The sequence below is a fragment of the Sprattus sprattus genome (genome assembly GCF_963457725.1).
Source record: "Sprattus sprattus genome assembly, chromosome: 2".
Classification (NCBI taxonomy): domain Eukaryota; kingdom Metazoa; phylum Chordata; class Actinopteri; order Clupeiformes; family Clupeidae; genus Sprattus; species Sprattus sprattus.
The window spans coordinates 46,491,998-46,515,723 of record NC_137921.1 but is presented as its reverse complement, the minus strand read 5'-3'; the positions used below and the strand labels follow the sequence as shown (position 1 = coordinate 46,515,723).

Genomic DNA, 23,726 nt, shown 5'->3' with positions numbered 1-23,726 from the left:
AGTGTTTTAGTCTGTGAGATCAGCCTGTAATGATTCCTCTGTTTTGCTTCGTTTGATAGGTTACCTTTTTCAACCCAGTTATTGAGAGAAGACCTAAACTACAAAGACAAAAGAAAATCTTCTCCAAGCAGCAAGGTGAGATGTATAGTCTGGTGAAGTGTGTTCTGAAATTCAAACTTTGCTGGCTTACAGGATGTCTTAATCAGTCCAGCTTTTTAAAACCATCAAAACACACATTAAAGACTGACTGATCTCTCTCTCTTTCTTTCTTTCTTCCTCTTTCCCTCCTTCCGCTATGCAGGAAAAACGTTCCTACGTGCTCCGCAGATGAATATAAACATCGCCACGTGGGGTCGGCTGGTAAGGAGGGCCATCCCCTCGGTGAATAACTCCTACAGTCCCCAGGTGCCTGAGCTGTCAGAGCTGGTCCCTGAGAGCACCTCCACTGGCTCCACTGGCTCCGCAGACTCACCCACACTTTCCAGGTACACTCCCCCCCCCCCCCCCCCCCCCCCCCCCAAAGTAAACAGATAAACAACGGATTAAATCCCTTTGCAAAATGAATAGAATGTTGAAAAGAAAGGTTTAACATAACTAATAACTACCCACCTACTTCATCTACAGCAACACTACAGTGACCAAACTTGACTTTGACAAAGAGGACAACCCTCTACACAAGCGCCACTCGATCGCTGTGGACATGGGTGAAACGCTGGTTGAGGGCAAGCTTTCTGATGGCAAGGCAGTGCAGGTACCAAGGCAGTTTGTCATGTCATTTCTATGCATTACATTCAAGTTACGTCTATGTTTACCATTGCATTGAAGGTAATTTAATATTTTAAAGGACATTACTTTTTGTTTTGCTTTAATTCAAGTAGTTTAATTTGAGTAATGTAACTGATACATGTATGTTTCATGTTTAGAAGTTCATTTATTTATGTGTAAATCACAGGGGTGAATATTCGTCAAACCTAACAAAAAGACCACGTGTCCAGTGTAATCTTTGTCTCATTGGTCCTAACTGAGTCGGACTGCCCCCCCCCCCCCCCCCCCCCCTCACACAGGATGCGCTGGCAACCTTTGACTTCCTGAATGACCGGCGGAACAGCATGGTGGTGGTGCCCCTGGTCCACGACAGTCTGGTGCAGGACGAGACTCCCCAGCCTGAGCTGGAGCTCACCTCCGTCCAGCCCCCAGCAGAGATCAAGTACGCAAACACACCTCTGACAAGTGGCTGCTTAATACATGTCCCAGCAACACGCAATATGTGTGACTAAAGGATGATTGAAATGACCTGAAACAGATTGAATGTCATTTATATAGTAATATATGGAATGGTGGGATAAAGGAGGGGGTGGAGAGAGGGGATTTATATGCAGAAGTGTATTTAACAAGCCATAGACTCAGTACTCAGTCTGTGTCCCTCTCTGTCTGTCCATCTTTGAAATCTGATCTGTTTACTAGGCATGGGAATATGGACAAGTGTTAGTTCTTGCTCTTATGTTGTCTTCAGCTGAGCACTGTGTTCCCCCCTCTCTCTAGGGAAGAGGAGGAATTCCAGTTCAGCCTAAACGACTTCAAATGTGTAGCAGTCCTTGGCCGTGGACACTTTGGGAAGGTACACAACACTTTCTGCAAACCATGCTCACCTGCCAATCAGCTGCAAGCCATGTTTGTGATGCAGGATAATGAATTCTTCTTCCTGTTCCGACCTCATGGTGACTCCTCCCTCTCGTTCCAGGTCTTATTGGCTGAGTACAAGAGCACCGGAGAAATGTTTGCCATCAAAGCTCTGAAGAAAGGCGACATTGTGGCTCGCGATGAGGTGGACAGGTATGCAGAGTGGAGCTTGAGAAATATGTTCATACAAAGGCAACACCTCTTCAGTCACTAACTGATCGTCAACATAATACTGAATAATTAAGACAATATGATTTATAATATACAGTATATGTAACTCTTATAGTAAAAAAATCAATAAAAAATCAATGTTAATATATAAGAAAATTATTACTATTTCTTTAAACAATAGTTTTTTCTGAGGTGTCGCTGGCGATGCACCAGTCAAAAGTGGACACGCACTGTTTCTGTGCATTTTGTTAGTAAGAAACATTCAGTGGATTGAACTGCTTCTGTTAAATCCCTGCACTGTAAATGTGATGGTCATTTTGCCTCCTGCATCCTCCCCTCCCCTCCCACCCCTGTTTAGTCTTATGTGCGAGAAGCGTATCTTTGAGACGGTGAACAGCGTGCGGCATCCGTTCCTGGTCAACTTGTTCGCCTGCTTTCAGACCCGCGAGCATGTGTGCTTCGTCATGGAGTACGCTGCCGGTGGCGACCTCATGATGCACATCCACGCCGACGTTTTCTCTGAGCCCCGTGCCGTGTAAGCGCACACACACACACACACACACACACGCTGTCTACTGGTGCTCTTTGCATTTTGTGTCACTGTGACCCTTGGGTGTCATTGAATCTAAAAGGGTAACATTTTTCCTTTTTAGCTTCTATGCTGCTTGTGTAGTCCTGGGATTGCAGTTTCTTCATGATCATAAGATCGTCTACAGGTAATTTAATTTCCTTGTCACGTTTGGTCACATTTTAATCGGAGAGCTTCATCATAGCTTTCATTGTGAAAAAATATTTGACACCCCTAACGCTGCTTGTGTGTGTGCTTCTGTAGAGACCTGAAGTTGGATAATCTCCTGCTGGATACTGAAGGCTATGTGAAGATCGCTGACTTTGGCTTGTGCAAAGAAGGTTAGAGACGACTAAGTTCTAAACCAAAAAAACATATCCAAGATGCACTCTTTTTAATTTAAGGGTCTTTCCATGTCAAATCACCTAGAGGTCCCCACATAACCCCCTCAGTTTCTCCCAGTTTTTTATCATGTATACCTGTACTCCAGATATGAGCACAGGCACAGTTTTAGAGCTCAATACAAAAAAATAACAAAATTATGTAAATTTAAATTAAGGTAACCTCACACAAACTTTCATACTTGCATTGTCTAAAGTCTACTGTAGCATTTTCAGACACTGATATCTTTAACACCATAGTCACCTACTGTGACCAACCTCCTCCACCTGTAGAATTTTGAGTGTTGTACAAGAGCAAATAATAGCTACTGAATGAATACTGACACCTGCCCCTCTCAACAGGTGATTTGTGGAACTCCCACAGAAACTGTGTAAATGTAGCCCAACACTGAACAAATATGGATTACTCAGTTATTTCGGTTTCTCTCCATTCAACTCCCTGAGGGAGGCTATTATTAGTCACTATTAGTCATTGCCGTGGCTTTGTGTGACTGTTCTGCTCGGCTGGTTTGTTCTCAGGCATGGGGTTCCGTGACCGCACCAGCACGTTCTGCGGCACGCCCGAGTTCCTGGCTCCAGAAGTGCTGACCGAGACATCGTACACGCGGGCAGTCGACTGGTGGGGCCTGGGCGTGCTCATCTTTGAGATGCTGGTCGGAGAGGTGAGGCGCTAATGTTAGCATTAGCAATGTGCAGTGTTGGGAGTAACTCGTTACTAAGTAACGCGTTACTGTAATTCCACTACTTTTAGCGGTAACGAGCATGTAACTAAGTATTTGTTTAAATCGAGTAATGCAGTTACTGAAATCTAAATGAGTTCGTTACCCGCGTTACTATCTTTTGTGGAAAATTAACACTTGCAGACAAGAAGACAAGATAGACCTACTTTAGCTTCTTCTGATCTGACGTCGCAGGACCAATGCGACCGCACATGAAAGACACTGCTACCCAGATCCATGACCGCTTACACACACAAACACACACACATTGCACCTGCATACAATCACACACACACAAAGACAAGTACACAAGGCTGTACATACGCAAGGCTGTACATACGCAACTGTTTCTCCCATTTTCCAGGACTGCTAACACACACACACACACATTGCACTTGCATACAATCACGCACGCACTCACACACGGATATATAACCGCAATTATTTCTCCCATTCTCCACGGCCGCTAACACACATTCATTGCACTTGTAGGCCTATACAATCGCGCATACATATGGAAAGAAGGCTAGGACACCGATCGTGGTTTCCAACATTTATTGTTTAACCAGAAAACGCGTGGAATCTATTACCAACTGTATAGGGTGTTCGTGTCCTCAGTCATCTTGGCTGTCGGGGCACCGGCGAAAGAAGCGCCACCGGGACCAGTGGGAACTTATAAACAGTTCCTACCTTGATCAGGGTGGGGATTGCCAGCGATTAGGATGTATTAGAAAGATATTATTCTAATTATATATTTAGCATATTGTGAATACTGTGTGGGTGTATCAGGGTATTTTGTGAACTGAACCACTAATTGATTATTTTGTATCCCCCTACTTTTTATATGGTGTTAATACTGTAAGCCAATCACTTTAACTAATGTAGTTAAAAAAAAACACTGTTAAATGACTGAGACAGTTATTTTGTGTTAAGTTAAGTGTTAAAAGGGACTTTTGTACTACTGCTTGATTTGAAGGCATGTTGCCCTGTTGTTTAAAATAATTAGGTAAAAAATATATATGTTTATTGGGTTTGACTGTTCAGTACTGTTCATATTCATTATATTAAACGCAGATATAAAAGTTACTTTCCCTAGTAACTAATTACTTTTGATATACAGTAACTGGGAAGTAATTCAATTACCTTTATAAGAATTAACTAGTAACTGTAACTAAGTACTAATTTTCAGTAACTTGCCCAACACTGGCAAAAACAGCAAACTGCTTTTTCAGCAGTGCTGATGCACCGCTAAGAGGACGTCTAATAAGTATAAGTAGTTCTGTTGACTGAAGTTTGTGTGTGTCTGTTCCTTCAGTCGCCGTTCCCAGGGGACGATGAAGAGGAGGTGTTTGACAGCATTGTCAACGATGAAGTTCGCTACCCACGATTCCTTTCCACAGAGGCCATCTCCATCATGAGAAGGGTGTGTAGACAATTGGCTGACTAGACCGTACAGTTGATTTGTTATTCTTAAGCTTGTATGCAGTGTCTGATTTGGGAATGTTTCTGTCCACAGTTGTTGAGGAGGAACCCAGAGAGGCGTCTGGGAGCTGGAGAGAAAGATGCAGAAGAAGTTAAAAAGCACCCCTTCTTTAGAGTACGTGCTCCCATGACACGTCACGACACTTTTCTCTTTCAGATTCTTAACCTTTACAGATCAGTGCAGTTCAGCTAATTGCACTGGATCTTAAGTCGTGGCTAAAACCTTACTAAGGCCTTACTAGTTAAGGTACCTAGCATGCTGTCTTACCTTGCTTCTCTCTCATCTCCACCAGAATGTCGACTGGAACGGCCTCCTGTCCAAGAAGGTCCGACCGCCTTTCATTCCTACAATAAAGGGTCGCGAGGACGTCAGCAACTTCGACGACGAGTTCACCTCTGAGGCGCCCATCCTGACGCCGCCCCGTGAGCCCAGGGTCCTCACAACCAACGAGCAGGAGATGTTTGGTGATTTCGACTACATCGCTGACTGGTGTTAGCTTCCTCTCCTTTTTCAATTACAAAAACAAAACAAAACAAGAAGTTAATTCCACACTAAACGTCAACACTGCCCCTGCCCTCTGTTGTCATGCTCAACACTGTGAACCCCTCTCACTGAACAAGCAAGACTCGCCAGCTGCAAGAAGCGGTCATGGTCGTCCACAAGCTAATTTTCTTGTCCTCTTGTCTCTGTGCCATTGAAGGGACTGACGTTTTTAAACGAAGGAAGCTTTTAAACAAAAATAAATCAACCGAGAAATCTGTACCCACAAATATGAGTAGATGTAGATGAAAAATGTCATCTGAGGTGTATGCCCTATATGGTATCCATTTTGTCTTGTCGGAGCACTGGGATTGTTTAAAATGGACTCCTTTTGTATAAGATCTCAAACTGGATGACTCATGCTTTTGTGTCATCTTTCCTCCCTCTCCTGTTGGTATGCTGAGCTGTGTCAAAGTAATACTGTTTATTTTTTGTCACTTACGGAAAAGAAAATCCTCCACCTTTTTTCATTCATGTATAAAATCACGTTGTTGATAATTAGTCAGCCCCGAAGGCAGATAAATGTGCCTGTTAATGGAAGAGGCTGAGTGTATCTGAGCAGTTATTGGACTGTAGTCTAGCCTGGTGGGGGGGGGACCGTTTAAGTGCTTCCTTTCTCCATGTATGGACGCAAAAGTGACCCCGTGCACGTCTAGGACAATCATTGGTCAGCTGTCCCCATTCACAACACTACATCTTCACATCTTTTTGTATTTATATAATTTTCATTTTTTTTTTAATTCTCTCGTTTTCCTCACTCTTCTCCCCATAATGCCTTAAATTCTGTCATAGATGAAGGTCTTACAAAAACACTAATAGTCAGGTACTTCAAAAAACCTACCAAAGCTAGCTGCCAAATACTCCTCCCTCTCAAGGTCTTCAGATCATCAACAAGATGTTGGCCAAGATGGTCATGTTGATGGATGAGTGTGTTTGAAACTTTTAAGAAGTTGTTTCACAATGAAAGAGAAGAAAGGAAAAAATAACTGCATTGAGTTATCATCTATTTTGTTTTCTTTCCAGACTCTTCCAGACCCCTGTTAACAATCATGTACTCTTTAAGAAAAGTGTAAGTTATAGTTTTATACTGTATTTTTAGAATAATAGCCTTTTGAATCTGCTGTATGGTATGACATGTTTCTGTTTTTAATATATGGATGTATGGACATCAAAAAAGAGAGGGCAGCTCGTACTTGAGAGCGAATCTGAACTTCTCAAAACGGAATGTAAAAATGTATATTCATCACAATGAAAACAAAGTGTATATTTTTTGTTTTGTTTGGCATGCATGTATGCCAAAGCAGGCTGTATTTTAAATAGTGTTTTTTAAAAAGACATTTGTATTCTGGCTCTTTTTAAATATCGCCCAAGCTCTGTCTGTTTTGTGATGCCATGCGAAGAGGGACTGGCCCTGGCCGTCTTGCAGACTTGGAAGTTATCCTCCCTGGTCCCATGACATTGTAGCACTTGGGCATTGAAGTATGGAGGCCTGGGATGCAGACTGTTTAGTGATGCTGGCTGGTTGCCCCCCCCCCCCCCCCCATTGGGCACGTGTACTGATAGTGCAGTGGGTGGGCCTGGGGACGTCTGAGGTAGGATCCCCCAACTACGCCAGCCTGTTCCACCTAGTGGATCACCAAAAACACTCTAAACACACATTTTAATACAAAATTCAGCTTGATCCTGGTCTCCCCCCTACCTGCCCCCCCCCCCCCCCCCTCCAAAGGAGCTTCTGTGAGGAATGTATGCGCTGAATAAACGGATGGACATCCTGTGTTTTAGAGGCTGTTTTCATTGGGCTTACCTTTTTTATGAGCACGCCCGAATGGGAAGCCTGAACTGAGAGGTAGGCTCTTTGAGGGATCAGCGAGACGTTAGAAGGACCAGATTAGGAGAGGTAAAGGGTCTGAGCTTAAAGGTCATGGAGGAGAGGGAGAGTGGGGTGCTTGCCTTGACTTGGTGAGGCTGGCTTTAACAACAAAGACCAGTTTAAAAAAAAAATTCCAACCAGCCAAACTTGAAAAACCAGATGAGGAAAGGCAAATGTGTCACTGTTTCGGGTTCTCCCACGCTTCTACTGTACACTGTTTGAAAATGACAGTTGGGGTAAAAGAACATGTATGTGCATGAAAAGTTTCAAAATCCCCCCACCCCCACACGTATACTGCATCCCTTGAATTGCGAGACATTTCAATGCACTGGATACATTTCAAAGCAGCTTGGTTACCTGTTTACGGCTCTTGACAAAAAAGACTGCTTCCCCAATAAAACCAACAAAAGCTTGTTGAACTGGTCTTGCAACTCAGGTGGTGGTTTTAAACAGATGTGGTTTTGAGTGTGGATTGAGGCCAAACCAAAGTGCAGGTAGGGTTAGAATTAGAACAGCTGAACACCAGATATGGGATGAAGTCTAGAAACTTTGAACCCTCCTTTAACCAGTTGGACGCCCTCCTGGAAAATGTGCTGTTATTAGAAAAAATGGGTCACTGTACATACCCGGCAATGTAACTGCTGCTAAAACCTCAAGCATGGGTCAGGACTTAAATATTTACCCTTTTCATTGATTCATTTGGAACTCAAACAGCGTGCTCATAGACCACCTCTGGACGGTCTGCGCGTCTCTCAGGTGTTTATTTCAACCACACTTCATCTCTTGATTCCAGTCAACATGTTCAGCCAGCTAGCTAGTCACACCAAACAGAACCAGGTGTTTGTAAGGAATTGGCAGCCACCGCTTAAATCAAATAGCCCAGGGTTAGGTGTAGTCAGGCTATACCCAACATCAGCTGTCTTGAGGGGCCAGCAATGGTCAGCCAACCAGGCCTGATTGGGGAAGGGTGGCTGTATGTCTCAGAGGGAGTCTCCATGGTAACTCTGGCTGACTGGCTCTCTAGGGGAAACGGGGGACACATTTCCCACACAGGAAGAGGAAAGGGAAACTGCGAAGGAGGCCTGTGAGGAGAAGACTCCGCCCTGCTGTGCCCAGCCTTCTGGGAGCACCAGCGAGCGACACCCTCTATCCGGCTGCAGGAAGACAGGGAGAGAGAGAAAGAGGAGGGGCCACAAGGTCCAAATAGTGGGCACCAGAGAGATAAAAACAGAGAGGAGGAATACACAGGGCATCTGAAATGAGTCTAATTCAGGGCTGATAATACCCCCCCCCCCCCCCCCCCCCCCTTTTAAAGCACTCAACATTCCCAGTTTTCACTGCTTACATGTTGGAGTGGCATTGGCCTTGCAGACCAGACTAGGTGTCAAGTCCCCTTGAATTGATATACCGGTGCGGTCTTGAGGGAGGGCAGTTAACCCAATGATGCCCCCGACAAAATTCAACCTTTTCTTCCTTTATATTTCGCATATTTCACCGCACACACTGGAAGATCAAGGGTCCTGTTAAATATTATTTAGAAAATGGCTGCAATTTTCATGAGGAAACCAAAATATTGTTTTCCCAGTCCGAGAGTCAGTGTTTCTTGGAGATCAAACACAACCTGAAAGGACACATTGCCAAACTTAGACATCAACAAGGTGATAAACAAGCCTTTGAAGAGCTCTTCATTTAGAGTTTGCTTCCATCTAGTGGCAGGTGTCTTCCTTTAAACTGAACACCAACATGACCAAAAATCTTTATATTAAGTTTGCTTACTTACAATCACCACGAGCATGCTATATTATTATTATCAGAGAAAACATTTAATTTGAACTTTTTCATTTATGGTTTTTACACCATATTCTCTAAAAGTATACACTATCACGATGCAATTGACATTTTTACTAACCTCCCTCCAATTTTTGCATAGATGGAATATTTCTATTTGAGTCACTGTGACAAAAATGAGCACTTATAGAGCAGTCAAACCAGAAGCCGAGCCATTACCCCAGGGCTCCGGTTAATCCCACATCCACCAGCTTGCTGTTTTAAAGTGTGTGTTTGCATTAAAGCAAAAGTGTGTGTCTTTTGTGTGTGTGTTTCTTAAAGTGTGTGTTTGCATTATTACCTCCGCCAAAGTTATATTTTCGTTAAGTGTTTGGTGTTGTTGTCTGTCTGTCTGTCTGCAAAATTATGCAAAATCTACCAGGTGGATTTTCATAAACCTTGGTGGAGGGGTGCAGCATTGGCCAAGGAAGAACCCATTAAAGTTGGAGCGGATCCAGATCAAGCGGTGGAACCAGTTAATGGCTGTGTTACCACAGGGGTGGTGCTTGAGCTCAAGCAACCAGGGAAACACAGACAGAAATTGCACACAGGTATTTATTCAAAATCCCAAGTTAGTATTCAAAGTTAGGAGACATTTTTATGTATTGAAAGAACAACATTTTAATATTTTAAATTGAATTAACCATTTTCATTCACATCTTCAGCAAAACCAGCCGCTATGTTGCTACATCAAGTCTTACAGCACCAGAAAACATCAAATAAAATGTTCATTAATGACAAGAGAGAGAGAGAGAGAATATAAAACTAAATTTTGTGTTTTTTGTGTTTAAGGCCTTGATTCAAGTTTGTCTGGTTTGCGCTATGAATATGTCATATGCACTATAAATATGTGGCCAATACTTTGTTCAACTCCATGTGTTGTGTTAAAGATTAATGCAAACATACTTTGCAAACATAATCTGATTCAGGTCAAGTCAACACGCTGTGTGAACGCAGTAGATTGTCAGTCCCGGTCCTTCCCAGCATGGCATCTACTTGTTCCAGCTCCTCAGGATGGCCTCTGCTGCATCCAGTGTGCTGTCTTGCTGCAGTGGACATGTAACAATGCGCAAATCTCAGAAGACTAGCTTAAAATAGACAACCTGTAAATAACCTGTTGCATACAAATGATGTGACATTTCATGCTAACTCCCAGAAGACCACAGCAACTAGGGATGGCCAGCTGTTTTGGAGGTTTACTAAAGGTCTTATAGTCAGCCTACGATGAAGTTTGTCGTAGCTGATTGCAGGCCCTTGGAGAGCTCAAAGAATTTTCATTCAATGACAGAACCTATTTATTTGATCGCTATGATATTTTTAGATCATCATTCCAGCTCAATCAGTGGCTTTAGAAATTAACAGATGAGAGACATTAGAGAACAAAGAATCCAGTAGTGGAATTACATTTGACATTATTATTTGGGGATGTCTGGACATACGATGAAGACAATTCAGTCACATTGTCACCTTCTTTATGCAGATTTATGAAGAAATTTTAAGAGATTTGTCAAGAATCAGTTACCTTGATGAAGCACAAGCGTATATATTTCTCAAACTGCTTTATGGAGTCATCTCCACAGAAGGCAGTTACTGGAATGGCTGCCAGTTTCTGGGGGGTGGGGGAGGGTTGACAAAACAGAGGACGGAAATAGTTACACACTGACATGCTCCAGTGGTGATAGCCTGGCCTGTGTCTCTGCTGAATGTCTTCTCAAGGATTATTTCACTGTTACAGTAGCTGCTGACTGTAAGACTGATGACAATGGAGTGTTTGGGTGTAGCTTGGGAACTGAAACAAACTAAAAAAACTCAAATGGCTGTTTTCGCTGCCTCTTACCTTCTCTTTGATCATCCACTTGACGAACTTGTAGTCGTATGCCTCATCGCCCCCCATGTGCGACAGGTCCTGATCTTGAGGCAAACACATGGAAAGTGGGAGTGGTTACGGTCGTCATAGCTACATTACTAACATCAACATCTGGCTTGTTAGGTGGTGGCTTACTAATATAGTTTGGAATCTTCCCCAGCATCGCTCAAATTCAAAAACTATATCTGGATAGTTGCATCATAAAACATCATAGCTCAAAATATAAATTTAACATTGAACTGATTTTATTCATATTTTACACAAAAGAAACACTATATGTGAACACATCTAAAAAAAAATCTAAACTCTACAGTTGGGTATTTCAGAAATGAGGTCTAAAAAGCAGCTCACTGAGCGCGGTCACGTCCACGATCATGAAGTAGCCGCCTTCTGGAACCACAGGGGTCATGCCGATGGAGCGCAGGATACCGGCCATGCGGTCCCTCTTCCCCTCCAGCTCATCAGCCAGCGAGGAGAAGTAGCAGTCGGGCTGGCCCATGCGCTGGTAGTCTATCATCAGGCCCTGTGCTACTGCCTCCTACAGGAGAACAAGGGCAGCGAGGGTGTCATGCACGTCTAAATGTGACCGCTAACTTTGGATGAGCATTGTAATGGGTCCGAGCAAAGTCACCGTGTGCGGGCGGGTCTGGCCAAAACTCTGAGGCAGACAATGTTTGACAAAAATGATTTTGTATTTCATTTTTTATTTAATGAGGCTTGAAACACAAGACCAAAACTCATTACTGCTGCTTTAACAGGAAACTTATTAATTATTCCTAGACATACAACCTAACTGAACCTCAAGAAAAGAAGTATAAGCCATGGGATAACCCATTATGTACTTGCCTGTAGTGGAGTGGGACAGGTGTACATGGTGTTCTGCATGACAGTTTGCAGGTGCTTGATCAGGTGTTCTGGTCCAATAGACCAGCCAAGCTGCGGGAGAACAGGAAGACAAATAGCATCCACTTTAACCCATTCCTATGAAAGACTAGGGATGCTGGGCAGACAGGAAGGAACATTTGTTCAGGTTTAAATTCCTCCTTTCAAAATAGAATACATTAAATGCTCATAGGTGCCCTGCATGTAACTATCCTGCCACTTCAGGAAATTAGTTTATGAGGTGCATATAGTCCTAAGGCAAACAAGGTAATAATTTGTATTACATAAGAGATTCTCTAAACATAGTCACAAATGGTCCCATACCAAAAGGAAACCATGCAATTCCTGTCTTCTTGTTAGAAGGTAAATGACAAGGATGAGGCAACTTGTTCGTACACCTGGAATACGTCCATTGTGTTTGTCTTTAATCAGGAACTTGCGTAACTACGTAAACAGTCAGCCTCTCCTCCAATCAAACTAAAGCCTGATGTCACCTTATCTACGCCCCCTGAACTGGACCACAAAAGTCCTGTTGTGGCTGATCATTATTTTGAACACTGTGATGGACACTACACTTTGTGTGGTACCCCCAAGTGTTCAACTTAATTAATCTGCTGTTGTGTTGAATGGTTGATGCCTGTCCAATCAGGCGAGAACACCAACATATTATTGGTGCTGTTGTCAGGATAGTGCCAATGATATCTTGGTGGCCCTCGTGAAGACAGTATTACTATTTATAAACAATTGCATCCACATTTATCCGGTGTCCGCTCCCAAGGTAAGATACCTACAATATTCTGGTGCCCATGTGAGGCTTGTACCCATTGCACCAACACAGCTGATACGCACCTTCCAGCCAGTCACGCTGAAGGTCTTCCCTGCACTGCTGATGGTCACCGTCCGGTCCCACATACCCGGCAGAGTGGCTGACAAAGCAAACCACAGTAAGTATAACAGTGTGGCCTTCTCATCTCATCACAACACACTTACTTTGACTTCAACTGTTTTCACTCACTCATGTCATTATTACTCATAACCCTTGCATTGAACCTCTCTAAGCAGTCCTTTGAAAATGCATTGATATAAACTCCTCAAAAAAAGTTCGGAAACTTTTCTTCAGTCGATTATCCCTCCCTATAGGTCCCTGACAGTATGAAATGAATAAAGTGTAAAAATGGTCAATATGTTTTTTTTTTCTTAATACTGTGGGAGAATCATCAAATCCACCAAGTAACTCAAAACAAGAGTGAATACCAACAGAAGAATATTGCAGGGGGTTTTGGCAAAAAAAATTGGGCCACTACCCACACGGTTAGCTGTGTTGCTCATTCCACGATTGCAAGATCCTTACAAGTTGTACCTCGTTGCAAAGGTGACTAATCAGGCCTTCCAACGATACACAATACAATATCAATTGGTATTATTAAAGGGGAGGGAAAATCGACTGAAGAAACGTTTCCAAACTTTTGTTTAGGATTTTGGCAAAAAAAAGTGGGCCGCTACCCACACGGTTAGCTGTGTTGCTCATTCCACGAATGCACGATCCTTACAAGTTGTACCTCGTTGTAAAGGTGACTAATCAGGCTTTCCAACGATATACAAAACAATACCAATTGGTTTTATTAAAGGGGAGGGATAATCGACTGAAGAAATGTTTCCGAACTTTTTTTGAGGAGTTTATATGCATGTAAGGATGCATTTTATGTAACTAAACAAACTAAATGTATGCAACTCTGCCTAGTGAATGGAATTTAAAGCATTTAATAATGAATTAGGTTTTAAAGACAAGTTCATTGCATGCCTTACATTTACACTAGTGACACAAGTTGACATTGCGACAATGTAGCAATACTGAATATAAATGCCAAGAGGGTAATGGTTCAAGCATGCAGGAATCCTTCCCCCTCTCGCGAGGTAACATAAATGCTTCTCACACATACTAGCAGATGAATCCAGCCAGTACCTATTTTGATATGCTCGTGGCCTTTGTAGATGAGCCACTCATACACCTCGTCGCTGAAGCACAGGGTGTCGTGTTTGATGCAAAGGTCTGCGATGGCCTGGAGCTCAGCTCTGCTGAAAATCTGGCAGAGGGGATGGTGCATTGTCAGTCAAACATCTTTTGTCAGCTGAAAGTCACCAGAAAACGGGGGACTGCCTGGGGCCCAGACTAGAGCCAAAATGACGCTTAAAACGTGAAAGCAAAGGCCTAATGTAAACAAAGGATGTGAATGATTTTGGGAATCAGAATATTAAGATTGAATACAATTCCAAAAGTGAATTATGTGAACTGTGAACAGCAAAAAAAGATTCAGTTAATCTTGCTTTAGTAATATGTCATATAATGAGCTCATACTGTATTTCGCAAAGCAAATCATTCCTTAAAGGTGCATGCAGACCTATCCAATCTATCTATTCACATCTCAGTTGACATATCCTCACCTTGCCGATGGGATTGTTTGGCGTGTTGATGATAATGGCCTTTGTGTTTGAGTTGAATTTGCTGGCAAGTTCATCCTGGTCCAGAACCCAGTCTGCACTGGTGATGTCTCCTTTCTTGCCAGGCTTCTGCGTATGGAAACAACCAGGTCAGAGAATGTAAATTCAGAGACTCTAGCTAAGGGTTGGGTGCATTTAAAAGAGCTGAGGAAGTTCATTCACGAGACAAACCTACCAGTCTGAGGGGGATCAATACTGGCTTTGCTCCTGCCATTCGTACCATTGGAACATAGCAATCAAAAAAAGGCTCAATAATGATGACCTGAAGAGAGGGAAATCATGCGAGTGTGCATTTCAATAAACACATTCCTGCAGTCTTCTTTTTTAATTACACTACTCATTACATTCTTGTGACTATAAGGGATGCTCTAAAATAACATATCTCCTACTGTCTGTACTTAGTGTACGCAACATGATGCAGTTGTGTTAATTAATCAATCATGAAACTTTCAGGACATAGGCATCACCAATTAGGTGAACTCTCACAGTAAACAAGTCTGGTTATAGTTAGAAAGAACTGCTCATTTTAGCTTTGAAAGAATAACCTGCAGATGCTGTCTTACTGCATACAGTATCTCTCTGCTTGAGATCAAGAGTAGCTCCACCTTGACTAAGGAACTGAAATGACACTTAGTTCACAGCAAAATACATTTGGAACATTTCTAAAGACCTGGTCCTACCTCATCTTTCTCCTCTATCAGAGCCTGCATGCAACTGAATAGGGACCCGTAACCCCCAACTGTGACCAGGATCTCTTTAAAGGGATCAATCTGCCGATCGTACACTTTCCCATATACTTGGGACAGGGCCTTCACCAAAGACGGATGACCCTGTTTACACAGTCAAACAGATGAAAGCAGTAAAGTTACACACCCAATCGACATATAAAAATGATGATGATGATGATGATGCAAATTTCAGGAGCAGAAATTCAGGAATATTAGCATGGTTATTGTAAATGGTTAATCACTGTTGTTACCAGGCCTTCCTGTCTGCCTTTACACCGTTTTCCAGCTAGAACCATCCCCCTACCAGCCCCCCCCCTAACTGTAACCTTTTCCGTTTCTACAACTATACGAGGAACCTGTATTCTGTGTGTGTGAGCCTTTAGCTTGCCTCTATCCAAATTTGCCAAAATTGAAATGTAATACTCCAGTATCCCTATTCCAATCAGAATGTTAGGAAAGCACACCCTTAGGGACAGGGCCTTCAACATGTAAGAGACAGAGAAGCACAAGATTGGACTGGACACAACAGAACACAATGGAGAAATTAAGCAGATATGTTTGTGGACAGCTATGGCTACCACTTACTTAATTCAGCAGGTTTTACATCATGTAGCTTTAAAATGAATGACAAGACATTCAGTCAAGTACTGCCATACAAAGGTGTGATATCTGTATATGAAGAACTTTAAGAGTAATCTTACAAAGCCCCTTGTGTACTGGTTCAGTCTGTCCACAGCTGCAGCCTGGGCAAGCCCTTCTTTGACATATGAGGGAGGTGGAATATCAGGGTAGCCCTGTCCAAGGTTGACGATTGTCGGGTCTGCTGCCACGGATGTGAAGGCAACCCTGCATAATGTTTAAGTCAAACACAGTTTTGTGTCAAAGGTAAAATCATATTCTGTAATAAGCACACAAAGGTACATGCTTGTTCATACTTACCACACATTCTTGTCCAGACCCTCAATTCTCTTGGCATGTTTATGCCTGGAGAATGCCATGGTCACCTAAACAAATAAGACACGAATCAGTCTCTAATTAAAAAAAAAATACAGAACAATAAGGTCACATAGGTAGTATATAGACTCTATGGAGCCTAAACAAGAGACCACCACCTCACAAGCTTCAGCTATTAGGTATGCCATTTCCTTCTCAACAAAAATAAATTAAACATATTGCACAATTATGGATAGTTGCGCCTTGCATGAAATGTTGGTGGTGCTGTTGAAAAAACAGTGCCTTGTCTAGCTACGTTTAAATCTCTTCTTGACTGGTAGTTGCAACTGCCTTTAATCAGATAACAAAAAAACTGTTAACGTTTTTTTTTTTTTCAATAAACGGGAAGCCAAGACGTCATCACAGCAGGAGAGCAGATAACTAGGGGCGACTAGCCGTCAAATGTGATCTAAAATTACACTCAAAGTAATGGACCACAATATCTATGGTAGTGAAACATTGCTCCACTGACGTTCATCTTTTCACCTCGGGTGAGGTTGGCGCTGTTTCACAGACTAGTAGTTGAATTCAAGAAAACAGCTCACGTCTAGATAGGTATTTTTTATGGATATCAACATTTCTGTTTCAAAGCAAGAAAAAAAAACCTCATTGTTGTCATTTTTGTTTTTGTTTTCCCTTGTCCTTTTTGGTGAAACACCGTTTCACCTGTAGTCTTAGAGAAGCCTCCTTTGATATAGAGGCAAGGTCAGATCCAGATATTGACTTACTTGTGTGGATGAGAGGAGTCTGGCAGGGTTAACTCTGAATAGTGGACAAGCAGAGAGGTAGCATCGACATGCAAGGTGTGTGATGTTCATATCTGCCGAACAAAATGTAAAAAACATTGAGATAAACTATTCTTCATACCGGTTCCTTGGGGTGAAACAAACTGCATGAGAAACATCTGCTACATCAGGCTTTCGGGACGCAGATACTTCAAGTCTGTTGTCAAGTCAGACGTGTGTAAGTCGAATGTCATGCAAAATCATTTAAAGATTTTTGAACATAACTATTCACTATGCATTTTCAAAAAGGATAACTCGCTAATGCCGGCTCACATTAGCTACAAGAAACTGCCCAAACCTTATTTGATATCTTATCTAACGTCCAATGGTAACCTGTCCATCCAAAAAGCATGACAATAACAGACCATTTATCCGATGCATTCATTCGCGAAACTGCAATCCCAGACATTTGAGTTTTCACTTAAATGTTACCTGCAACCTGCAAAACTGAATGAGTGCCAATCGAATGCAGGCAGCGAGCGTTGTTTAGAAAGAGTCCACATGACGTAATTATACTTCCGCCCCTTAGGTTAGCCAATCATGTTAGACTAATTGTTTTATCCACTTTCATCACCTCACAATAAATACCGTTATTTTTCGCTATTTATTGGAAAAAAGCTATAACTGAGCATGATCTAGAGCCGAGATACTGAAACGTATGTAACACAATAAGACCATGTAAAGTCTTTAGCCCTTCCTGCTCTATCAAAGCCCATCTTAGTGTTGTATTGTGTTGGTGTGAGTGCACCAATCAACTCTTTGACGGACCCTCCGCCTTCTGAAAACCGTCCAGCTCACAAAAGAGACTATTCACTTACATTTAAGAAAATGCTTGCAGAATCAGATAACTTCTAGTTTGTAAACTAGGATGTTGTGGAATCTAGAAGACGCACGTCCCACGTGCACATCCGACTCCCAACCCGGAAAGAGAAAGCGGCACTCAGCTTCGTCAGACGCACGTCCACCGTAAAGCTTAGGAAAAAAGCACTTATCAGACAGCGATTGTGTGTCCTCATCAACATAAAGACAGCTACTTTTCGGTCAAAGTCGCTCAATGTTACGACTGGGTGCAAGTCGTTTGATACAATGTGAATAGGCCAATGAGTGCTTTGTATGGCAGTGCACATAAAAGACATTAATGTCTATGGCGCACATCCCCCAACCATTTTGTTGCCATACATTACGGTCTGTCTATGGTTACGCCAGATGGCGCCAAATACAAGATGAAAACAACTACAGAATTTGTTAAACACTAGGATGGAGCGAGTGGCCCTAGGGTTTGTCAATTTGCCATAACCTACAATTGTAATTTATATTAACGTTCATTTTACCTGTAGGCCCTACCCTCTACCAAAACATGATTCAATCCGAATCTGTGTCTAATCCGAATCGTTGCAGACAACTGAAACCTAATTTGGGGGTATTTTTAGGTTAAGATTAATTCTAACCAAGACAAATCCATATTTTTCACCTGTTTGAAACCGTTAAGGGTAGTTTAGTCTAACTTAGCCAAATTACATGTTTTTGGTAAAAGTTACTGAGAAAGACTGACGCATCCATTCCGTGTGAGGTAAGATTTCATCAACGTTTAAGATAACTGTTGCACCTTTAGCTGTTGAACTAACGTTAATCCTGGCTAGCTCCTTACATGTAAGTGTGCTTCTAGATTAATTATGTAAACTTAAAACTAAATTGTTAACAAATGGTAGTGTGGGTCCTTAATCTTCACACTAAAATGTTTTACATGCTTTCTATTTGAATGTTGTCCATTGGTAGTACTGCTAATACATAGCCGAAGTTACAGAAGTGTTCCTTTCCCTTGCTAATGCTAGCAATGAGGCAGGGTGGGCTGGAGAGAAATTCTTCTAAAACAGGATTTTTCTAATGCTTGCCGTTTCAATCGACCTCAGTTTGTGGTGTGTACTGTTTGCAACAGCATTGCTTACCTCAAAAAAGCAAACAAATTGCCCAGGTTTACCATCCTGGCCAACAAAAAAACTTTTATGAATTGTTTATTTTTACCATGGAACAAATCAAGTAATCAGAGGCTTGAATGGAAGTGTCACAGATGTATTGAAATAAAATGAGTTGCCCCAGACTATCCCACTCAGAGGTTCTGTGACATGACATGTCTGTAATGTTTTTCGGATGTCTGGCCCTAAAAATGATTACATGAGGAAATTAGATTTATCCCCCTGGACAGATAAGTCCACTGTTTGTAACAAATTTAAAATGCAATTAAACTTGTTTATATTTAGCAAATTATGCCATGGCAGACATCCCCTTGCAAAAGTGCTATGGGAGGCCAAAGCTGAAAAATTTAGAAATGTGATAATTTGATTAAAATGTACTGTATTTCAGAGTGCTGGGGAGGTGTAGACTGTTAACACTAAGCAAACACAACCTTTAATTTGGTTAAGTACACACGTTGCTATGGCCTATTAGTCTCCACATTCCTGGTTTAATAGCATTCCAAAAGCATGTGGATTAAAACAGCAAAAAATAGTATTAGTCAGTCTCGTTTGCCTTGATAGTGAGATCCTGGGATGTACAAAGGTGCAGTTGAATTTAACTGAAAGATAGAGATTTTTTTGCCTAATTTTAAAACTAACGACACTGATTTGCAGAAATTCAACTGCTCATGATTAACATCCAGTTTAGCCGAATCATTTCACTCAATTTATATTGATAATCCACATATTTCCCCTGTTAAAAGTTATTACTAAGTTAAATGGCCAACTTTTAATTAATGGTGCTCATTTGCCGAGTTCACGACGCTCCTGATTTATTTATGACCTCAGTAACACATTAAATATGAATCCTGAAGGATGAGTTTTCTTAGATTATCTCAGCATTAAAGCCCTTTTGGGTCTAATTATCTAAATTAAAGTGAATTTATAATGCTTTATTTTTTTTCTGCGCTCTCTTTGCCAATCTCCTTGGGCTTGAAGTCAGCTCTGAATTGTACGAGAGGGAAAAACAGACTCCACAGAGAGCATGCAGAGATGAGCACAATGAGGAGCCTTGGGCTTTTCTCTGTCTTGTTCTTGTCTTTGGTCTCAAGAAGATTAAGAACATTTTCCTGTCCCCTTCGGTAGTTTCTTTCTCATTAACACTTTATATTTTGATAAATATTGAACAATTATGGCTTAATAGTGCCAGCTTATAAATGTAAGGGTTTGTAGATGTGTTATTTACATGTTTTGATGGGGCCTGCAGGCCTATTGGCCTCAATCTGCACTTTCTAGTCACTCTCATTCACAGTTGATGTAATCCACTCAACAAAGAAAGATTATTTAGTCTAATGATCATCAATAAGATGTATATGGGAAAACAGTGTTTTTGCACGGGACTGTCACAAATTATAGGCCTAATTTTTATTATTTATGTATTGTTGGTTAATTGACTGAATGCACATCTTAGAGTAAGCACATAACAACAGTTTTCCACAGTATTCACAGTATTCTATCAAATCAGTTCAGCAAAATCAGACCAAATTAAACGTTGTCTATAAGAATGTGATAGGACCTGTGTATACTAATCATGAGTTATTCAACACCATCTAATGCTATAATTTAATTTCCATGAAACATTCAGAACCACATTGCAATATTTTATTCATGTCAAATACTGTAGTTCCAGATTCTTGTCTACTTCAGTAATGTAAATTGAATTAATAAAATGCCTTTAGCCCAGGCTTATCCCTAAATCACATTAAATTAGAAAATATGGTGGGATCATTTTTGTCAGTGTATTTGAACAGTCTCACGCTCAATATAATTGTTTCCTGGTTTATACCCTGTGAGTGCAATTTATGCATTGCGCTTCAAGTTCAGGGGTTTAATTTGGGGCCTGGCTTGCATTTTTGTGCTTTGACTAACGTGTATAGTTTATTTTTAGAATGTTTAAAACAACGTACAGACACACATTTGCATTGCTTTCACTTTGAAAGACATTTTTCAGATATCATAGAAAGACTTTCACTTGTTAAAATGAACTCAGCACTTTAAATGTAACTGACACTTCATCTAGTGAGTAAATAAGCCAACATGTATACAAATAGTAGGTGTGTTTATGAGGGGCATAAATGTGTAACTGCTCACTTTCTTATTTCTTTGCTTCTCCTCAGGTGAGAACAATGCTCTCAGAGGGTGAGCTGAAGGACCTGACCAATGGCCAGTCCCTGTATCGTGTGCTGCAGCCTTGGTGGGATGTGTTGTGTCACTATCTCTCGATCATGATGCTCACGATGGCCACACTGGGGTGCACTCTTCAGGTCACTCTCCGTAGATTCATATGTGTGGCCTGTCAGATGACCTCAGATGGCATCTGTGAAAATGCGTATAATTCCAAACAAACATCTACTACATTTAATTCCAGCATTCCAAAGTTTTATATACCACCATCCCCCCCTGGGTTCTTCAGGCTCGACCTACAGCAGTATTCCTTCATAGATGCAGTGTGTTACGAACATCAGCTCCACTGGTTTGCTAAGTTCTTTCCTTATGTGGTCATGCTGCAGACCATGGTCCTAGTGATAATCAGCAACTTCTGGTTCAAGTACCCCAGCACCAGCGCTAGACTCATGCACTTTGTCTCAATCCTCCACAAGTGTTGTGACTCACCATGGACCACTCGTGCACTCTCTGAGACTGTGGTGGAGCAGGGTGGGGGTGCCCAGCCCTCTGCAAGTATAATCGAGCCTGTGGAGAAGGTGTCCACCACCAGTGAAGACAGGAAGCCTATTGGGATGGAGCCGATCAGTGTTCTAGACAAAAAAGAAGGAGAGCAGGCTAAAGCCATATTTGAGAAGGTCAAGAAATTGAAGGTACATGTGGAAGACACAGACATTATTTACCACCTTTACATGAAGCAGATTGTTTTGAAAATGGTGGTTCTAGCAGTGTGGCTGGTATACATTCCTCGCGCTGCCTCATACTTCACATTTGACGTGGACTGTACAGTGGACCTGAGAGCAGTTGTACCCTATCATATGTTCCGTTGTGTTCACTCACTTGCTACTATATTCTGGCTACTTTCCCTAGTCTACACAATGTTGATCATTTTGTACAGTCTGGCCTGCTTCTACAGCTTCTGGTGGATGATCCGGAATTCACTGCGCCACTACTCATTCGATTTGGTCCGGGAAGAGAGCATCTACAGTGATATCCCTGATGTTAAGAATGACTTTGCATTCATTCTCCATCTGCTTGACCAGTACAACCCCCTCTTCTCCAAAAGGTTCTCTGTCTTCCTGTCTGAGGTTAGTGAGAAAAAGCTGAGGCAGCTAAATCTGAACAACTTATGGGCCCTAGAGAAGCTGCACCAGAAAGTGGTGAGGAACACAAAGGACCAGTTGGAGCTCCACCTCATGCTGCTCAGTGGAATCCCGGATGCTGTATTTGAGCTCCACGACTTGGAGGTGCTGAAGCTGCAACTGATACCGGAGGCTAGGTTCCCGAAGAAACTCACCCAGCTGACTTATCTGACAGAGCTCTGGTTAGACCATACCACAGCCACCGTAGATCCTATGGCCCTCTCCTTCCTCTCACAGAACTTGAAGATCTTGAAACTAAAGTTCACTGAAGTTCAGAAAGCACCAACTTGGATCTTCAACTTGTGGAACTTGGCTGAGCTCTACCTCTATGGTAATCTGTTCTCAGAAGAGAACTCAGCCTTTGTGAACAGCCTCCCAAAGCTGAAGAATTTAAAGGTTCTCTTCCTCAAATGCAGTGTCTCGATGATGCCAAAGGTGATCGCAGGCTCACTGACCTCACTTCAAACCCTTATCGTGGATAATGAGGGCACACAGCTCTCGGCCCTTCAGAGTTTCAAAACAATGCAGAACCTAACCTGCCTGAAGCTCATTCACTGCGACCTTCAGCGCATTCCGAGCTCCATCTTTAGCCTCACCAACCTTCAGGAGATAGATATGGAGGGAAACGACCTCAAAACTATAGAAGAGGTTCTGAGTTTCCAGCACCTTCCAAGGCTTTTTACACTTAAGATGAAGCACAACAGCATCACTTACATCCCTGTGCACATTGGCGTTTTGGAATCGTTGGAGCAACTGCACCTCAGTCACAATCACGTCAAAACCATCCCCTTTCAGCTCTTCTTGTGCACAAGATTGTATTATCTAGACCTAAGTCACAACTCCCTGACTGTCATTCCCCATGGAATACAGGACCTGAAGAGACTGCAGTATCTGAACATCTCCAACAACAATGTAAGTGATCTATTCATTCAAATCAGAATTTTTAAAACTTGTGAAAATAAAATGTATTATGTAGTAGGCAAACAAACATCAGTACCCTTTTTTCCCTTCCACTTTCATGTAGATTGATGTTATACCAGAAGAAATGTTTCACTGCAGAACGCTTCTATCTCTTCTGCTGGACCACAACAGTCTATCCATTATTCCATCACAGGTGAGTCAGCTCACCAACTTATCCCTGTTAGATCTACGGGGAAACCAGCTTGAGAGCCTACCTACTGAGCTGGAGGACTGCCTGTGTCTCCGGCCTGGGGGACTCCTGGTGGAGGAGGGCCTGTTTAACTCCCTGCCTCCCAGCATCAAGGAAGGTTTCCAGAGGCCTGAAAAGGAGCACTCCCTCAAGGCTTCTGAATCCGATGTAGTTGTCAACGCCAACTGTAACTTGGTTATCTGTAACACAGGACATGGAGACAGTGGACTGACATACTCTGTGTGA

The 23,726-nt window shown here is 42.1% G+C and overlaps 3 protein-coding genes across 5 annotated transcripts in view; 2 read left to right on the top strand and 1 right to left on the bottom strand.

Annotated features, from left to right (window-relative positions):
- pkn2b (protein kinase N2b) overlaps positions 1-7,209 on the top strand; it is a 29,785-nt gene extending 22,576 nt beyond the window's left edge. The window contains exons 10-22 of the mRNA XM_080857481.1: positions 60-135; positions 302-485; positions 625-751; positions 1,065-1,207; positions 1,543-1,618; positions 1,742-1,833; positions 2,210-2,386; positions 2,505-2,567; positions 2,684-2,760; positions 3,340-3,482; positions 4,855-4,962; positions 5,056-5,136; positions 5,315-7,209. Of these exons, the coding sequence (XP_080713607.1) occupies positions 60-135; positions 302-485; positions 625-751; positions 1,065-1,207; positions 1,543-1,618; positions 1,742-1,833; positions 2,210-2,386; positions 2,505-2,567; positions 2,684-2,760; positions 3,340-3,482; positions 4,855-4,962; positions 5,056-5,136; positions 5,315-5,518 (1,551 nt within the window). The 3' untranslated portion in view covers positions 5,519-7,209. The remainder of the gene's footprint in view (positions 1-59; positions 136-301; positions 486-624; positions 752-1,064; positions 1,208-1,542; positions 1,619-1,741; positions 1,834-2,209; positions 2,387-2,504; positions 2,568-2,683; positions 2,761-3,339; positions 3,483-4,854; positions 4,963-5,055; positions 5,137-5,314) is intronic.
- A 2,591-nt stretch (positions 7,210-9,800) lies between these two features.
- Positions 9,801-17,929, bottom strand: LOC308360319 (kynurenine--oxoglutarate transaminase 3-like). 3 transcript variants are annotated; one of them, XM_080832147.1, is made up of 14 exons: positions 17,832-17,929; positions 16,957-17,048; positions 16,175-16,239; positions 15,937-16,081; positions 15,188-15,337; positions 14,683-14,769; positions 14,451-14,576; positions 13,972-14,092; positions 12,858-12,934; positions 11,973-12,062; positions 11,478-11,664; positions 11,097-11,170; positions 10,782-10,868; positions 9,801-10,305 (listed from the first exon to the last, which is right to left on the bottom strand). In XM_080832147.1, exons 2-14 carry the CDS (start codon positions 17,044-17,046, stop codon positions 10,252-10,254), a joined length of 1,353 nt encoding a protein of 450 aa, XP_080688273.1. In that variant the 5' UTR covers positions 17,047-17,048; positions 17,832-17,929; the 3' UTR covers positions 9,801-10,251. The 3 variants fall into 3 exon arrangements, with proteins under 3 accessions (XP_080688273.1, XP_080688272.1, XP_080688274.1); XM_080832146.1 differs by lacking the exon at positions 17,832-17,929 and adding an exon at positions 17,446-17,491; XM_080832148.1 differs by lacking the exon at positions 17,832-17,929 and adding an exon at positions 17,312-17,430.
- Positions 17,930-21,151: 3,222 nt separating this feature from the next.
- On the top strand, positions 21,152-23,726 carry LOC308382718 (volume-regulated anion channel subunit LRRC8A-like; the record flags this gene model as incomplete). The annotated part of the gene is made up of 2 exons (XM_080860247.1): positions 21,152-23,242; positions 23,445-23,726. The coding sequence occupies 2 exons, from the start codon at positions 21,152-21,154 to the stop codon at positions 23,724-23,726; spliced, it is 2,373 nt and encodes a 790-aa protein (XP_080716373.1).

Bases quoted from the DNA above. Each gene is read 5' to 3' on its own strand.
- LOC308360319 (XM_080832147.1), bottom strand. From the start codon at position 17,046: ATGAACATCACACACCTTGCATGTCGATGCTACCTCTCTGCTTGTCCA. The intron at 16,240-16,956 runs GTAAGTCAATAT...TTATTTGTTTAG, and splicing joins GACTCCTCTCATCCACACAA to GTGACCATGGCATTCTCCAG. The intron at 10,869-11,096 runs GTAAGAGGCAGC...CCCACCCCCCAG, and splicing joins AGTGGATGATCAAAGAGAAG to AAACTGGCAGCCATTCCAGT.